The 18,042-nt window shown below is 39.9% G+C and overlaps 1 protein-coding gene across 5 annotated transcripts in view; it reads left to right on the plus strand.

Moving 5' to 3' along the window:
* LOC140495793 (transmembrane protein 33-like) overlaps nt 1–18,042 on the plus strand; it is a 162,612-nt gene that overhangs the window by 52,628 nt on the left and 91,942 nt on the right. For all 5 annotated transcript variants that reach the window (XR_011964099.1, XM_072594905.1, XM_072594907.1 and 2 more), the window contains one exon: nt 13,058–13,191. Coding sequence is in view for 4 of the 5 variants with exons in the window: in XM_072594905.1 (XP_072451006.1) it covers nt 13,058–13,191 (134 nt within the window). In the remaining variant the exon portion in view is untranslated. The remainder of the gene's footprint in view (nt 1–13,057; nt 13,192–18,042) is intronic.

Raw genomic sequence — 18,042 nt, forward strand, 5'->3', positions numbered from 1 at the left:
AAAAGCCCTTCATCAGGAATACAGGCAGAGAACCTGAAGCGTGGAGAGATAAGCTAGAGGAGGGTGGGGGTGGGGAGAAAGTAGCATAGAGTACAATAGGTGAATGAGGGTGGGGATGGAGGTGATAGGTCAGGGAGGAGGGTGGAGTTGATAGGTGGGAAGGAAGATAGGCAGGTAGGACAAGTCATGGGGACAGTGCTGAGCTGGAAGTTTGGAACTGGGGTGAGGTGGGGAAGGGGAAATGAGGAAACTGGTGAAGTCCACATTGATGCCCTGGGGTTGAAGTGTTCCAAGGTGGAAGATGAGGCGTTCTTCCTCCAGGCATCCAGGCGGCGGTGGTGGTGGATGTTCATTTCCTCCATGTCCTCGGCTGAGTGGGAGGGGGAGTTGAAATGTTGGGCCACAGGGCGGTGTAGTTGATTGGTGCGGGTGTCCAGAGGTGTTCCCTAAAGCGCTCTGCTAGGAGGCGTCCAGTCTCCCCAATGTAGAGGAGACCGCATCAGGAGCAACGTATACAATAAATGATATTGGTGGATGTGCAGGTAAAACCTTGGATGTGGAAGGCTCCTTTAGGGCCTTAGATGGATGCTGTGGCAGGGGAAGGTGCTAGGACGGGAGGGTGGGTTGTTGGGGGTGTGGACCAGACCAGGTAGTCATGTAGGGAAAGGTCTTTGCGGAAGGCGGGAAGGGGTGGGGAGGGAAATAGATCCCTGGTGGTGGGGTCCGTTTGGAGGTGGTGGAAATGTCGTTGGATGATTTGGTTTGTGTGAAGGTTGGTAGGGTGGAAGGTGAGCACCGGGGTGTTCTGTCCTTGTTACGGTTGGAGAGGTGGGGTCTGAGGGCAGGGGTGTGGGATGTGGACGAGATGTGTTGAAGGGCATCTTTAACCACGTGGGAAGGGAAATTGCAGTCTCTAAAGAAGGAGGCCATCTGGTGTGTTCTGTGGTGGAACTGGTCCTCCTGGGAGCAGATATGGCAGAGGTGGAGGAATTGGGAATATGGGATGGCATTTTTGCAGGAGCTAGGGTGGGAAGAGGTGTGATCAAGGTAGCTGTGGGAGTTGGTGAATTTAAAATTGTTGGTGTCAAATTGGTCGTCATTAATGGAGATGGAGAGGTCCAGGAAGGGGAGGGAGGGATGTATTTAAGGTCAGGGTGGAATGTGTTGAAGTTGATGAATTGCTCAACCTCCTTGCGGGAGCACGAGGTGGCACCAATGCAGTCATCAATGTAGCGGAGGAAGAGGTGGGGAGTGGTGCCGGTGTAACTGTGGAAGATGGACTGTTCTACATAGCCAACAAAGAGACAGGCATAGCTGGGGCCCATAGGGTGCCCATGGCTATCCCTTTGGTCTGGAGGAAGTGGAAGGATTCAAAGGAGAAATTGTTGAGGGTGAGGACTAGTTCAGCCAAACAAATGAGCGTGTCGGTGGAAGGGTACTGTTGGGGACGTCGGGAGAGGAAGAACGGAGGACTTGGAGGGCCTGGTCATGGCGGATGGAGGTATCGGGGGATTGGATATGCATGGTGAAGATGAGGCATTGGGGGCCAGTGAAGCTGAAGTCTTGGAGGAGAGTGGAGGGCATGGATGGTGTCTAGAACGTATGTGGGGAGTTCCTGGACTAGGGGGGATAGGACAGTGTCGAGGTCGGTAGAGATCAGTTCAGTGGGGCAGGAACATGCTGAGACAATGGGTCGGCCAGGATGGTCAGGCTTGTGCATCTTGGGAAGGAGGTAGTCCGAGGACCCCGCACTGCCCGGTTCTATGAGGTTGGAAGCTGTGGGTGGGAGATCTCCTGAGGCGATGAGGTTCTGTATGGTCTGGGAGATGATGGTTTGGTGATATGGGGGGTGGGGTCATGGTCGAGGGGAGTGGTAGGAGGAAGTGTCTTAGAGTTTGTGTCTGGCTTCAGCGGTGTAGAGGTCAGTGTGCCAAACTACCACTGCACTCTCTTTATTTGCTGGCTTGATGGTGAGGTCGGGATTGGAGCAGAGGGAGTGGAGGGCTGCGCGTTGAGGGTGAGAGGTTGGAGTGGGGGATGGGGGTTGACAAGTTGAGGTGGTTAATGTCCAGAGAAGTCCGCAATCTGCTGTTGTAACTAGTAAGCAATTCTGAATCCTTTACCCAAAATTTCCAGCCTCCATTCCTTCCGTGTACGAGAAAGGAATTGTCAGACCTGCAACATTTGTAGACTTCCATCACAAAAGACTGAAGTGTAGCAGGGGATTTTTGCTTTTTTTTTAAACGTTAAGTGCATGCTGTCTCTTTGAATGAATCGATTTGAATTAGCTTTATTGTCACATGTACCCAAGCAAGTACTGTGAAAGGTTTAGTTAGTGCATTACAGTACTATCTTAAATACAAAGGTGCCTAGATACAGATACTTAAGATCAAATTTTTAGGAAGCTGAAACAAATTAGAAAAATAAAGAAATAAATAGTCCAGCATTATAGCTCATAGAAATAAATTAGGAAAGTAAGAAGTTAAAAAGGACAGAATATTAGTCTTTCTGATCAAGTCAATTCTGACACCTATCCTTGAGGGAGACCATCACAGTCTTGTTACCACCTACGCAGGACCCACCAACGTAGGAATTGCCCCACCTTCCATCTCTTTGCTGTCTAACTCACCGAACCCATACTCGTCCCACAGCCAAGAGTTTCTGGCTCCGCTGCCAGACCAGGCCGCAAGGCCAGGAGTTCTACTTTGGCTGTAGATGTAGCAATGCTGGTGCTGCCATTTTGAAGAGTCTGCTGCTGCCGATTGCTGGAGGAGCTTTATTGCTGCTGCCACTGGTTCTGATGCCAGGGCAGCGACCTCACTGCAGCCATTGGCCCTGGACAATGTAATTACCGCCATGCATGAGAATGTGTACTATTCCCAAATGAATTTGGTTTTTCAGAAATAAATGCTTAATAGTTCTCTCAGCTTTTTAAATCTGTTTTTGAGAGTCGCAGCACTGTAGGGGTTGAAAAACACTTTCTCTTTAAAGCATTTCCAACCGTGGTCAGTCAAGAGATGGAAAATGGAGAGCTATCTTGCCAACTCTGTTCTGTCGGTAACAAATATAATCTAGATTGATATTTGAGTCACCTGTGGCACAGCTGATTGCATTCTCCCCTCTGAGTAAATAAAGATTAGTGGGTCAATTACATTCCAAGGTTTACGTTTAAAAAATCATAAAGGCTGATACTCCAGCATACTACTGAAGAGTGCTGCAGTGTTGGAGGTGCAGCTTTTTAAATGAGATGTTAAACGAAAAACCTGTCTACACTCACCAAGCTGGCAAAGTATTATCCTGCATGATCTAACAGAAGATGCTATTCCTGGTACCTTGGTCAGTATTTATTTCCCAATAAATATCAGAAAAACCAAGCAGTAACCCAGAGGTTATGTACTTTTAAGTTAGCTCCAAAGTGTATTTCTGCCAAACTTCCTTTATAGTCCTATCGATGTTATGAGTACCAACATGGAAGACGACAACTGAATTCCTCCTCCCCCACTCCAAGGTCTTCAGCCTCAATTTGGTTAAGGGCATGGTTAATTCTGGACCATATCTTCTGTGTTATTGTCAGAATGTTCTCCGGGCCTAAAGCCTTTGTAGTAATCTAGTGTTCAACTGTTTAATGCTATCATGTGGAATGAAACACATTGGCCAAAGTTCTGACCTCTGTGGTGCATGGGATTTCGGGATGAGGCTAAGGTGGATGATCCACACAATACAGCTGGCAGACGATGCTTGCAAATGCTTCAGCCTTTTTTTTTTGCACTTATGTGCTGGGCCTCCGCCATCATTTAGAATTGCCACACTGTGGAATCCCTGCCTCTCCAATTATGTAATTGTTTAGCATTGTTCGCTGCTGAATTTTGCAGGACTATAGAGCTTAGGTCTGATTGGTTTTGTTGCATGGATTGTTTTAATACTTTCTATTGTATGCTGCTTCATTAGCTATAAGTAGTTTGAGAGATTCTGTGACTTTAGAAAGCACTGTGTAAATGCCCATATGTCTGTCTTTGGCTTTGGAGGAATGTATGTACTGAGTGCATGTTTTTAATTTTTTAATCTTTTTGTTCCACTGTTGTAAAAGAAGCCAGGTTCTGCACCTGTTTTGTTTTCACTAAGCTAATGTTTCATTGATCCTTACATCAAACCTCTTGTGGCCAAACTTAACCTAAAGTTACTATATTTTACATTACGATTAACCTCAGCACAACACCGTGGGCCAAAGGGCCTTTTCTGTGCTATACTTTTCTATGTTTAACATTTTAACCAGCCTGTCTGTAAAAGTAGGCTAAGTTAGATAGGTAGTAAAATTTATAGTATTGTTATTTACGCCTTTCAGTCCAAAAATGCTCTCAAGAGTTGCAGGTATCTTAAATAAGGAAATAAGATTGTTGCAGAGATTTCCATATAACTTTGTGGTCCAGTAAATCTCATCTTGTGTACATGTTATTTTGGGATCTAAAATGTGTATAACAGATGTATACAATAATGGCTGACTATGCTGTATTCTATGCTAGAAAATCAAACTGAATCAAAATCACATCTATCCTGTGTCACAGATGCAGCATGGAATTATATGAATTCTGGGTATGCTAATTTAACCAACTGCCATAAACAATTTATTTTGAAGTACCTTTGGAAGGGACTAAGGCAAGTTAATAATTCTAAAGCAAAACTGAAGCTCCAGCAAATGTTACACCCAAACATTAGTCCATTGGTCTTCTATTGAATGCTGATCAGCATTCAGGAAGCTGGAATTTGTGATTGTAATAATAGTTGATTAACAGTTAACATATGCTCATTTGACATTTCTCTGTCTACTGTTTTGACAGAGGTATCTGAATCAGTTGGTCAATTTGAGTTACAACACACATCTAGAGCAAGTGGGACTCAGAATGTGGACCTCCTGACTCAGAGGTAGAGACATTACCACTGCAGCATGAGCCCTACTATTTGGTGGAAGGTGAAGCTGTAAAATATGATCATATAGTACTCCTCATTAAAGAAAGTTATTTGAATGTGTTCAGGATTTGTCTCCTCCTCTCACCAACAGTAATATGTGATGTTTACTCTCGGACTTAGTCAAAAATATATTTTGTAAGATCAGAAGTAGTACTATTAAACACACATCCTTTCTTTTTAAAGACAGCTGAAGTTCAAAAATTCAACTTGCAAGAAGAGGGCTAAATTTTGTGCTTGGAAGTGAACCTGGTCTGACTGCAGGTGTGCAATCTAACAATTATTCCTTGTCTTAGCTGGATGTTGATTGTGTTGTGGAACACACCACGACTACCACACGATAACAATCGTAGTATTGTGAATATGTAAATAAATTGAAAGCTACTTTTTATGGTTACAGAATATAGTCAGACATCCCTAATCAGCCACATTTTCTGTAACGTCAATCAGACTAAATATGGTGATCTTTGATTCTTCAAGTAAAACATCAGTATTCTAATTTTGTTTGTATTATTTATGAATTCTGGCAATTTTGCAAAAGTGATAATGGAAATGTTCAAATAAAGCAACTTAAGGAATTTAGTCTTGCTGCAACTACATTTTTTCTGAATCTACAAGTATTTTTTTAAAAATACCTCTTACATCAGAAAAGTAACAACCATGTTTTAAGGAAGGTCCTTTTGATGACATGGTAACATAAAAGTTTGGATTAGGAATGGGCCATTCCACTTGATAAAATCATGACTGATCTGGTTGTGAGTTTATGCCCGTATCCCCTCCTACATCCTTTAACTCCCTTGTCAGTTAAGAATCCATATTGGCCTTAAAACTACTCAGTTATACAATCTGCACCGCTCTCGGAAAGAAATCTCCACAGACTTGCACCCTCAATGAAAGCATTTCTCCTCGTCTCCATCATAAATGGCAGAACCCTTATTTTTAACTTTGTTTCCCTTCATTTATACTTTATCCCTTGCATTACATAACAGCATTTAATATCCTTTCCTAATCACTCATTGTATCCATGTGCTAATTCTTTGTAACTCTCATTGTCTTTATCTCCTAAGTTCTGCACACTCTTTATTTAATTAATATGCTGCTTTTCTACTGTTTCTACCTAAATTACATATTTCCATATTATACTCCATTTAAACAATGTTTTCCCAGTCACATAACTTACCTATATTCCTTTGCAAGCTCCTTAGATCCTCTTCACAAATTTTACTCCTACCTAACTTTGTCAACAAGTTAAGCAACCATGCATTCAGTCCCTTCATCCAAGTCCGTGACACAGATTGTAGATATTTGAGACCCTAGCACTGATCCTCGTGGCAGTCCACTTCGAGTCATAGAGAAAGAAAACAGACTTTTTGGTCCAACTCGACCATGCTGACCAAATATCCTAAACTAATCTAGTCCCATTTGCCAGCACTGGCCCATATCCCTCTTAAACCCTTTCTGTTCATATACCCATCCAGTTGCCTTTTAAATGTTATAATTGTACCAGCCTCCACCACTTCCCCGGCAGCTCATAAACCATGTACTTATTTGCTACTGTGCTGTGAGCTATCCCACATATGTTCCTTCAAAGTCAACTGTGAATTTCGCTGTTTGTTAATTTTTCTTGGATTTGTTATATCTTCCCAACTTGAAAGTTGCCAGTTTATGCTTATTATTTCATATTGTCCTGTTTGATCAAATTGGATAATAGAAAGCTACTGAAAGTTTCTGTAGAATATTAAACTTTTTATCTTCCAGGAAACTATTCAGGTGACTTTCAAAGCTGATTCATGAAATCAAGTTATGTAAATAGCCCAGGAAAAACATCGCTCACAGCAAGTACAGTCCATGTGGAGAATACGTTACGACAAAACAATATTCTTACAGTTTCAACTGAAAGAAATTAGCTCATGAGAAACAATCAGTTTCCTGATGGAACCAACTCATAGTAGCAGGATCTTGCCAATTAGTGATCATGATAAAAACAGATGGCTCTCATGGATTGTGAAATTACCTATCATAGAATCGACATGATAGCAAAGACATATCCAGTTCCACAACTGTAGGATTGCAGACAGAATTGGACAAACATCATTGGTTAGAAAAATTGACTTCTAAAGAGGATATTTGCAAATTCTGTCGACTGATGCAAAATCTGATATTTCTTTGTCTGTAACACCAAATGGGCTTTATCAATGCCTAAAGCCATACCTATTGGAATGAAAAATACAGCAACAACTTTTCAATGATTTATGAACAAGGCCAAAAAGGGATTGTGTTGCTGTGTTACCATTGATGATTTGTATTTATTTGTTCATGTCACATGTCATGTGCAAGTCACCACAAGCTACTTTAATTCAGATAATAATTAAGAAATCTTGCAGGCAAGTACTGAAACAATGGTTTAACCTTTAATACGTGTAGCAACCAAAATATGATCCCTTAATTAAGCAAGTTAAGCCTCTCAATTCAACTTGGCTATTGCTGATTAATGGTGGAATTTAGCTACAATTCCAACCAAGAGAGTCTGTCTCTGGGTTTGATCCTTGTGCAGTGTTGTTCTTCAAGGTTTTGCTAAATTGTTCTAGTGTTGAATTCTTTATATAATTTTTCTCTTTCAAGTTTGTGGTTTGATAGTACTGATGATTCTTTAAATTCTTGAACCCCCCCAGTATTGATTACACTTTTGGAGACCTCATGTCTGTGGCTTGTTGCATTATCAGAAGTAGCTCCCCAGTTCCTTTGTTACATCAACCTGAACTGTCTTTGTAAGATAGCCAGTCCTGCAATTTACCCTTTTTACTTCAGGACATTCCTTCTGCAGGCAGTCTTAATTGCCCATTTGTTATGAGGCAGCAGATCATCAAGAAATGTTACTTCTGTCTGCCTTGAAACAGTTTATATTGCTTTGACTCCTTCCCAGGGATGGTTAGTTATCATGTTGCTTTTAATTCCTTTATAACATTTCTGCTTGTCCCTTTTCACCTTGGGGAAACTATTTATTCCAGAAAGAGTCATTGCTGATTCTTTCAATCCATTATTGGGCAACATGGTGGATGAGTGATTTGCACTACTGCTTCACAGTGTTGGGGAGCCAGTGTTCGACTTCCCCCTCCAGGTGACTGTCTGTCTACGTGAAGTTTGCACATTCTTCCCATGTCTGTGTGGGTTTCCTCCCACCGTCCAAAAATGTACAGGTTATTTGGATTGGCTGCACTAAATTGCCAGTAGTGTCCAGGTACATGCAGGGTAAGTGGATTAGCTAGAGGAAATGCAGGGTTACAGGGACAGGGTAGGTAGGTGGGTGGGATGTTTTCGGACCCGATGAGCCAAATGGCCTGATTCCGCACAGGGATTCTATTCTAAGTTATTAAAGTTCTGAAATTTACATTGGTAAATCACTGGTATTGCATAATTTATTGCCCAACCCTATTTGCCCAAAGGCTTGTTAAGAATCACCCATATTGGTGTGGGTCCAGACCAGACAAGGATGGCAGGTTCCTAAGCAAGCTTAGTGAAGTAGATGGGCTTTTATGACCATTGACAACAGTTTCATGGTCCTTCTTATACTGTTTACTCCAGATTTATATTGAATTCAAATTCCACCATCTGCCATAGCAGGATTTGTACCTAGATCTCCAGAAAATTATCTGAATCCCTGGATTAATAGCTCTAGTGATAATTCTACTAGGCCTCCCATCTCCCCTACTTGTGTTCAGCTAAACCTGGGAAAAATATTTACGACATTTTGAACAAACTGCTGGATTAGTTACAAAGAGCCAATTCGATGATAAATCTACCTAAAATTGAATTTGTAAAAGCATAAATGACTGACTTGATCCACACTAGAACAAAGCCAGTTAGCATCCAGAGGAGCAAAAATAAAAAGGATTTTGGATTTTTCTGTGCAGAACACAAAACTCAAATTATGCAATATATGATAGGAGTGAATTTTCAGAAATTTGCAGTGAATTTCAAAAGTAGTTGCACCATTGACAAGTTTGTTAAAGTATAGGTAGAAATTTGAATGGACAAAAGTCAATGTTAAATTGACATCTCTTGTGACGATTGCAGTAGTTTAGCACTACCAAACTTTGAGCCATTTAATCTGGTTGATGCTATCAATAGCTGCATGTGTGCCATTTTGCTGCAGAAAGAATGCAATGGGGATTGAACACCCAGTTGATTTTTAATCTTACAAGCTGAACTTGTATAAACAAATATTCACTGAAGATAAGGATACTTAGCCTGGTACCGGCTTTACAACATTTTGAAGTCAGCATATCCAACAACCCTGCAGAAACATTTATTTGTACAGCCCAAAATTATCTCAAATGTTTTATTGGGGTTTAATGCTGCAACCATAAATTTGAAAATGATTTGTATTGTAGGAACAGACAACAGAAAACTTTGTTCAAAAGGGATTTGTGTTAAATAGGCTTGATTATGAAAGTCTGAGTGCTTAATCCCTGGTAACATAATGTTATTGGACATTTGAAATTTAGATTTTATTGTCATGTACTCAAGTACAGGGGTACAGTGAAAAGTGTGTAATGGTGCTAGATAAGTACCTAGGTACAAAAAAAGTTTGGGTACAAATTTATAAGAGAAACAAAAATTAAAAAGCTAAACATTATTTCATAGAATAGAAGAAGAATAAGTGTTATAGTGTACATTAAAGTCTTTCATAGTTTAAACTAGGAAAGTAAAAGAATAAGCTAAAAATTCAACAATCTTTGAGTCCTCTGCTTATCTCACTCTCTGGGAGACCTAGCTGTCGGTTCTCAAAGCAGCCACCATAGATACTGTTGTTACTGCTGAAATTGCCACCTCACCGATGTCCCCCGGTGCTTCGGGAACATGCCCGGGCTGAGCCAAGACACCATCTTAAGCTGCCAAGAGACCGATCGACATACTGCTGAGAAACCAGGCTGAGAGCCATTGAGAAAACAAGCCTGGAACCTGCCACGAGCTGTCGAGAGCCGCCACGCTGTCTAGAGACCATGCCTGGGACCGACCCCAAGGCACATGAGATCAGGCTGAGGAGCACCACTGTCAGTCGAGAGTCCAGGCCAGCATCCACTAGGTGCCGATGAGGTCAGGCTAAGAGCTGCCATCAGCTGAAACCAGGCCCAGTACCTGTCACAAGCCATCGGGAGACCAGGCTGAGTGACACCATGCCAACAAGTGACTAGGTCCCAGATCCACAGAGAGACTAAAGGGAGGGGAAAGAGAGAGAACAGAAGGAGCAGAGATGCTTTAGTTGGAGCATCCTATTCTGCTTCCATCTCGACTGGAAGTATTGAAATGAATGTCTCTCAAAGATACCATTATCTTTGGACGTATGATGAAACTTTAGATGATTTGGGGATTTGGAAATAAATGGGTTTTATTTCACTGTTGTGAAGTTCTGACTTTTTTAAAATCTAAGAATGAGTAAAAAATTAATTTGGAACAATTTTAAAAAAAACTATATGAATTAAGTTAAAGAGTTAGCAAGCTATTTGGGAAGATTGTAAACAGCCAGGAATTAGGTGGAACAGATATAATGCATGGAAAAACAGATAGCTAGGAACCATAGTCTGTGATACATAGTCTGTTTAATATGTTCAGTGCCTGGCCAACATATGGTAACTAAATTGCAAACAAATGAAATTTGTGATTTATCATGCCAGATTTGACTCTGGAATCTGACTTGTTCAGTATTGTCTTGTGTGTGAGGCTGAACCAGACTATTTGCAATGTTGGTGCCATATTTGACTACAAGGTGAGCTGCCAACCTCTTGTCCAATCCATCAGTAAGACTTGTCATCTCCACAATGTCATTTAATTTGCCCATACCTCTCGTTACCTGTTGCTGAAACTTTCATCCATGTTACATCTAGTCTAGATTGTTCCAACACAACTGAATTGTTTCAAGCATTCTATTCCCCATAAACTTAAAGCCATTCAAAATTCTGTTCTTACAGCATTCATTCATGCCCCTGTTAATTGCCAACCAAAATTGACTCCCACTTAAACGGTCCCTCAAGATTAAAATTATCGTTATTGGTTTTAAATTCCTCCTTGGATTTGTTCCTTCATATCTCTTTAGTCTCTTCTGACCTTATGACCTTCCAAGATCAATTGTCTAATTATGGCCTCTGAGCATCCCCAATTTTAATTTCTGCACCATGGTGACCATTACTTCATCCCCAAAATTCTAAGCTTTGACATCTCCTCCCTAAACATCTCTACATTTCTTCTCACCTTTTAAAATGGCCCTTACAATCTATCTCTTTAATTAACTAAGCTTTTGGTCATCTATCTGATTGATGTTTTAACAACTCCATGTCAAATTTAGCTTTCTACCACTTTTGTGGATAACCATGGAGGGTTTTGATGTTTAATGTTCTATGTAAGTGCCAGTTAGTGACAATTGCTGATTTACTTTTTCAATCTGAGAGTTTTTTTCTTCCTGAAAATCAAATGGCTTTTGTGTCTCATAGACTTTAAATTAACTTGCTATTTCCCTTCCTTCTGTCACAGCATTTGTAACTCAAATAAACCAAATTCTACCCCTCTGTTGCTTTTTGTATTTGTGGTGTAGATGTGAAAATTTGAGTAGTGGAAGTGCCAGCTGTAGAAATTTAAAATACTGAGGTTTTAAAAAAGGATTAATGATAATGTTTTCATCGAAAACCTTTCTGATTTTGTTTGTTGTTGTGAAATAATTTATCCTTTGAGTTATTGTGATCAATGCTCTAAAGATTTTTAATGAATCATGTGTATTTTGTTAGGGTATTTGTTTTATCCACCTGAATCAAGTTGGTCCTTTTACAATTTGTTTTGAGGCACGTGGGCTTAAGCTTCAAAGTCACGATCTTCCACCTGTCTAAGAGTAAGAGGTGACCTAAATTATTTTTAATACTGCACTTCAGATTGAAGTCTATCAGTAAAATGGTTTACGATTTTGTTTTGTTGTTGAATCTAATCAGTGTCTCAATTGACTTGCTTTCCTGAAGATTAAGCTGTGTACAAATTACATTTTTTATTAAATATGTTAACTGTAAATAATATGCATTAATAACATCATTTTAAATAAGAATATGCAAACTATGCTGTGACAGTTGCACAGGTAGCACAATTAAGATATCTCTTCACAGCCGGTGTTGTGTTTAAAGTTAGCACAGTGTTTTGTTGAAATGGCATTATCTGCTTTATAATTTTGAATTTAATTATATCCTTGCAAAAGAAACACCATTATTTAGCTAACAAGAGCTGTTGATATGTATATTTAACTGGATGACTGCATAAAAGCTTTTCATGAGTTAGTTGAAATCAACAAATTGGCCCTGTTCACAAAAGTGAAGTAGTAAACTGGAGTTTGAAGGTGTGACTGACTCAAAAATATTGCACTTATTACAATGAGTGGGAACTGCAAATGTAATGCACTGTGGCATAAATATCACGTTTCATATTCCTTAAATTTAAAAGTTCAAAATCAATCTTTTCTTTCCCAAGTAAAGATCAAATATAATGGTCTCCACATTAAAAATGAATTAATGTTTGAGTGAATTTGTCAAGGCTAAAGCCATGACACACCTTATTCAGGCTAACTTATTCTACTTTGTTTCTGGAATCGGTTAAGTGTTTTGAACAATGTGCTACATCTGTAAGTGCTTCATTTGTTGCATTACAAAATTGATTTGAAGCTAACTCTGTCTCAATAGTTTTCTGAAGGAAATCTTGTTCTATGGTGCTCCTTTCAGCTTTTGATTCTTACAATGCGACATTTGCTCCATGTAGTGCCATCACAACTGTGATTTAGACATTTTTATGTAGGTGTTAAACCAAATACACAAAACAGATGAAGTTTTTAGTCGTAGTCTTGATGGCATACTGTTTTGTGCCACAAAGATATTAAGTAGTATTCTGTCCTACAACAACTGTGTTGAAGAACATAGTGGATTTGCCTGACTTTCTATTTAGGGTGTATGATCATGAAATTTCATAATTTTTTTTAAACACAGTGCTGAATAGAAAGTAGCTTTATTTTTATGGATGACCAAGCAACATACCGTCAGCAACTTTCATTTTGTTTCATTTCTTATAGATCATTGGCCCTAGTTCCATGCCATGGGTGCGATCCTTTTTAGACAAAATGACGACACACCAGCAGAGCCTGTTCAAGTTCATTGCGTACAATGAGATTCTCTTGATGCCTGCAGCTGTCTTTATGTTATTTGGGTAAACATTAAATCTAGATTTCATGGCATTGTTATTGTAGCCTGTTTAATCCTGAAAGCACTAATTTATTTCTTCTTTTAATAACATTGCTTTGACTGAAAATGTGTATTAGATGACATTTGATATTTCAGGTATCTTCTATCCACTTCATACAGGGTGTGGTGTGTGTGAGACGATGTTAGGTATTTACATGGTCATTGCTGCTTGTCTCGGTTTGCATGCAAATTGTCCACAGCATAAATGACAAAAATTGACTAAGTATGAAAAGAATAGCCATTCTATATAATCCATAAATATTGAATAGCTTTTGAAAAATATTTGTGTGTGTGCATGTGTTATCATTGTCTCTGAACTGAAACTTACTGGAAGAATACTACAAAAAGTATCTTTACTGAAAAAAACTCTGGATTATGAAATCTCAGTTCTTGATGCCCATTTTTTTTGGGTGCTTAAACTTCCTACGAGTTCTGAAAGTGTGTCCATGGTATGCATGAAGAATTCTGCTGTGAATCATGTTTGATGTATTATTGAGAGACTGCAACCATATGCACAGTGAACATGAATGGAGTATGCAGAGCAAGCAGATCATGATGTCAGTCAGGTGAACAGTTCTAATTTGGTGCCAGCACTGCTATTTTGGATTGCTATTCTTGATCTTGCATGGCTGAATATGCATTCTGCAGCACCACCATTTATTTAAAGGAATCATTAACAACTTACAAGGTGGTTGCTAATTTTGTGTTCGCTGTTGCTGAATTTATAGAAGAGTTCAGTACTTTGTTACTGTAAATTAGCTGTATAGCTGAGAGCTGGACTTCGATAAGGCTGAAGAGAAAAAGATTACATTTTGAAATTGTCTAGACAGACCAACAAATCAGTGAATTTGTCCTGAGTAGACCTGAAGAGTGTCTCGAGGTCATTTCACTGAATTGAAAGAAGTGGAAATTGACAGTGTATGAATATGAGGAAAAAGCAGGAGAGATCCAGAGGATGGCAAGCATAGGAGATAAAACATGATGAAAAGCAGACAGCTCTGAGAAGGACTGGCTGGGTGGACAACATCACAGACAGGATTGAGAGATTGACAACAGCGTGCAGAATTACTATCAATGGAGAGAGATGCTTGCATACCCTCTTATTCTTTGATTAATCATCGATGAAATGGGTTTGTTAAATGTTGTTAAAGTCTCCAGTGAATGAGCTGGCACACACTGAAGGACTTAGTCCCGACTTCAAGGTTTCTGCCGAATCTAATTGCACCCACACATGCATGTAGTCAAAACCTTTATCATAGGATGCCTGACAAATCTAGTGCAATTTTTCATGGAAGTAACCAAGTGTTTGGATGAGAGTAGGGCGATTGATGTACTATATATGGATTTCAGCAAGGCTTACTTTGTCACCGTCCCACATGGGAAACTGATAAAGAAGATAGAAGCTTTTGGCATATAGGGTAAATTGGCAAGTTAGATCTAAAATTGGCTGAGTGACTAGAGACAGAAGGTGATGGTAGAGGCTGTTTGTGCATCTGTAGCCCAGTATGCAGTAGTGGGGTGGCACGGTGGCTCAGTGGTTAGCACTGCTACCTCACAGCACCAGGCTCCCAGGTTCGATTCCAGCCTTGGGTGACTGTGTGGAGTTTGCACATTCTCCTCGTGTCTGCGTGGGTTTCCTCCGGGTGCTCCGGTTTCCTCCCACAATCCAAATACGTGCGGGCCAGGTGAATTGGCCATGCTAAATTGCCTGTAGTGTTAGGTGCATTAGTCAGATGGAAATGGGTCTGGGTGGGTTGCTCTTCGGAGGGTCTGAGTTGGGCCAAAGGGCCTGTTTCCACACTAGGGAATCTAATCTAATCTAATCAAATCATATCACAGGGATGAGTGCTGGTTCAGTTATTGTTTGTGATATACATAAATTACATAAATGAGAATATTGGGGGTATAATAAGCAAGTATGTGAATGACCAGGATCAGCTGGGTGGTTGACAGTGAGGAGGAAGATGTTGATTATTGGAGGATATACACAGATTTGACAGTTGGACATATGAGTGACAGATGGAATTTAACCCTGATAAATATGAGGTGATGCAGTTTGGAAGAAGGAACAAGACGAAAGGAGTACCCAATGAATGACAAGACATGAAGAAGCTCAGAAGAACACATGGAGCTTGGGGTGCTTGTCCACAGACCCTTAAAGGTGGCAGGACAGACTAATTAAGGTATATAGGATGTTTACCTTTATCAGTCATTATGTGGAGGTGCCGGTGTTGGACTGGAGTGGACAAAGTTTTTAAAAATCTCAACACCTGGTTATAGTCAGTCATGGCATAGATTATAAAAGCAGGGACGTCATATTGAAACTGTAGGGAACTTTGGTTAGGCCTCAGCTGGAGTACAGTGTTCAGTCCTGATCACCATACTATAAGCAAGGATTTGTTTGAAGAGGAAGGGGGAATAATCTTAAAATGAAAGGCAGGAGATTTAAAGGGAATTTGAGGGGTTATAAAAAAAACGTTCACCCAGAGAGTAATGAGTACCTGGAATGCACTGCCTGGGAGTGTCATAAAACAAGTGCAGGAACGTGGGTTGGGAGTAGATAATAATAGTATATTTTTGGTAGTACAGACTCCAGGGGCCATAAGTTCTCTTCTGTACTGTATTATTCTCCAAGCAATCTTTTTGGAATACAGCAATACAAAACGAATGAGCAGGAGATAGAGACCAGGGCAAGCTGCAGGAAGAGGGCAGAGAATGGGGAAAAAGGGTATCAACAGAAGGCATGTCCACCCACAGTGTCCAGGAAGTAATTCTCACCTGAATCAACCTTAACAAGGAAAAGCTTTGAAATATCTGTGCTTCAGTAAGGATGCCTTCATTGAAATCTGTCGCCTGTTGCAATCTCAATATCGCAAGGACAGCTGATGTGAAAGTTACCATAAACTTTTATGCATTGGGCTCCTTCCAGAATATACAGCATGCATGGCAGGAAGGCAGTGCTGAATTCATTGTGCTGAAACAGTGATTTCACTACTGGGTTGCTCTGGAGAAACCATTGTGTGTTAGTCAGAGCATGAGTCACAATTTGTAGTGTTTTGCTGCTTGTTATATAATTGTGTTAATTATGAAGACTCCGCTCATGTCACCAACTGTACAGCAAGTACTTAAAGGTGGAAGAGAAAGGGAGAAGGTATTGTAAGCACTGAAGCACAAAAAAATTATGGTACAGGAGGAGACTATCTGCACAGTGTGAAAAAGAGCTGTTAAGTTTAACCCTACCTTGCAGCTCTTGACACGTAGTCCTGTATATTATGGCACCTGAAGTACATATCCTTATTTTAAAGGTTTCTGCGTCTCTCACACTTTCCAGACTCCTAGTCATCTGGATGGACAAGAAAAAAATCTCACTTCCTTTTACCAATTCTTTTGTGCCCTTAATTTTTGATTCTCTTATCGTAAATAGGTCTGTCTTATGTGTTCTGTCTCGGCAACTCCACAATATTATTCATCCCAATCAAATCTTCCAGACTCCTCTGCTCCAAATCAGCCTATCCAATCCTTCATGGCTAAAATTCCCATTTCTGGCAATATCCTCCTCAAATTTCTCTGCACCTATCCAGTGAATTCTCAAATCCCGTAATGTGTCAACCAAAACCATAAACAATACTTTAGCTGTGTTCTAACTTGTGTTTTATCCGGTTCTAGCACAACCTTCATGTTTTTAATGCTGTACCTCTGCTAAAAGAATGGAGTATCCCATATGCCGTCTGAACTATATCTGTATGTCTACCTTCAGGAATATGTAGATATGCACCCCAAAGTCCTTTAATCCTCTACATTTCTCATTTCTTTTGTATTCTCTTCCCTTATTTGTCTTTCCCAAATGCATTTCTTCACTTCTCCAGATTGAATTCCGCATGCTACATTTCTACCCACCTTTCCAGTCCATTGATACTGGTTGCCAGCTTTCTTCTTTGCTGTCAACCACTGTGTGTAGAATAAATCATTTCTAATCATAACATATGGAATGTGGTAGTAAGGTGATTAAAATAAATGTTTCCAATGGTAGATATATTTTCCCTTTAATAGTATCGCTGATTATTATTTTAAGATTATGTTTATATTTTGATAATGACCAATTACTTCAACATAATTCCTGAACTACATTGTGTAAATGCATGGAATTGAGGACACTTGTCTCTTGTAATTGTGACGATGCCGTTTGGGTATGTGAACACTATATGAGTTGTCAAACACGTTGAAGTTGACTGTATTGGCCAGTTTCCAGGATTTAGTATCATGTCAACACAGGAAAAAGTTTTATAATAGATTCCTGGCATTTATGTCATCTCCTCCTATGGATGATTCTTAACAGGGTCCAGATTTGTCACAGATTTTGTAATGCTGGAGCCCCTTCTCAATCCAGTGTCATGATGATTAATTGTTATATACATGCAGAATGAACAAGTTAAGATATAATCTGTCGGTGAAATAAGTGAACTTAAAGAAAAAATAGTCTAGGACATAGATAACTGGAGAATTAAAATAGAAGACCAGTGAATGCAGAGGCATAGGATAGTGAATTATTTGAACAAATGGAGGTTGAGGTAAATGAACAGTAGTCTTGTGACTAGCCATAACTGTTTGAACATTGATTTTCTGCAACTGTTTCAAACCACCTTTGTAGCAGAAGGAAGGAATTAGCAGCGGTTTCGCTGAATAATTATACATTCTAAATGATTGGAGGAAGCTTTTGGGTGCAGTTTGACTTCTTTACCCTTAATTATTCATTTAAAGTGCATTGTTTGTTAACAGTTGGCCGCTAAGACAAAACAGGTTTTGTTGGCACACTCCA

Source organism: Chiloscyllium punctatum, chromosome 25, assembly GCF_047496795.1.
Source record: "Chiloscyllium punctatum isolate Juve2018m chromosome 25, sChiPun1.3, whole genome shotgun sequence".
In the NCBI taxonomy this organism is placed as follows: domain Eukaryota; kingdom Metazoa; phylum Chordata; class Chondrichthyes; order Orectolobiformes; family Hemiscylliidae; genus Chiloscyllium; species Chiloscyllium punctatum.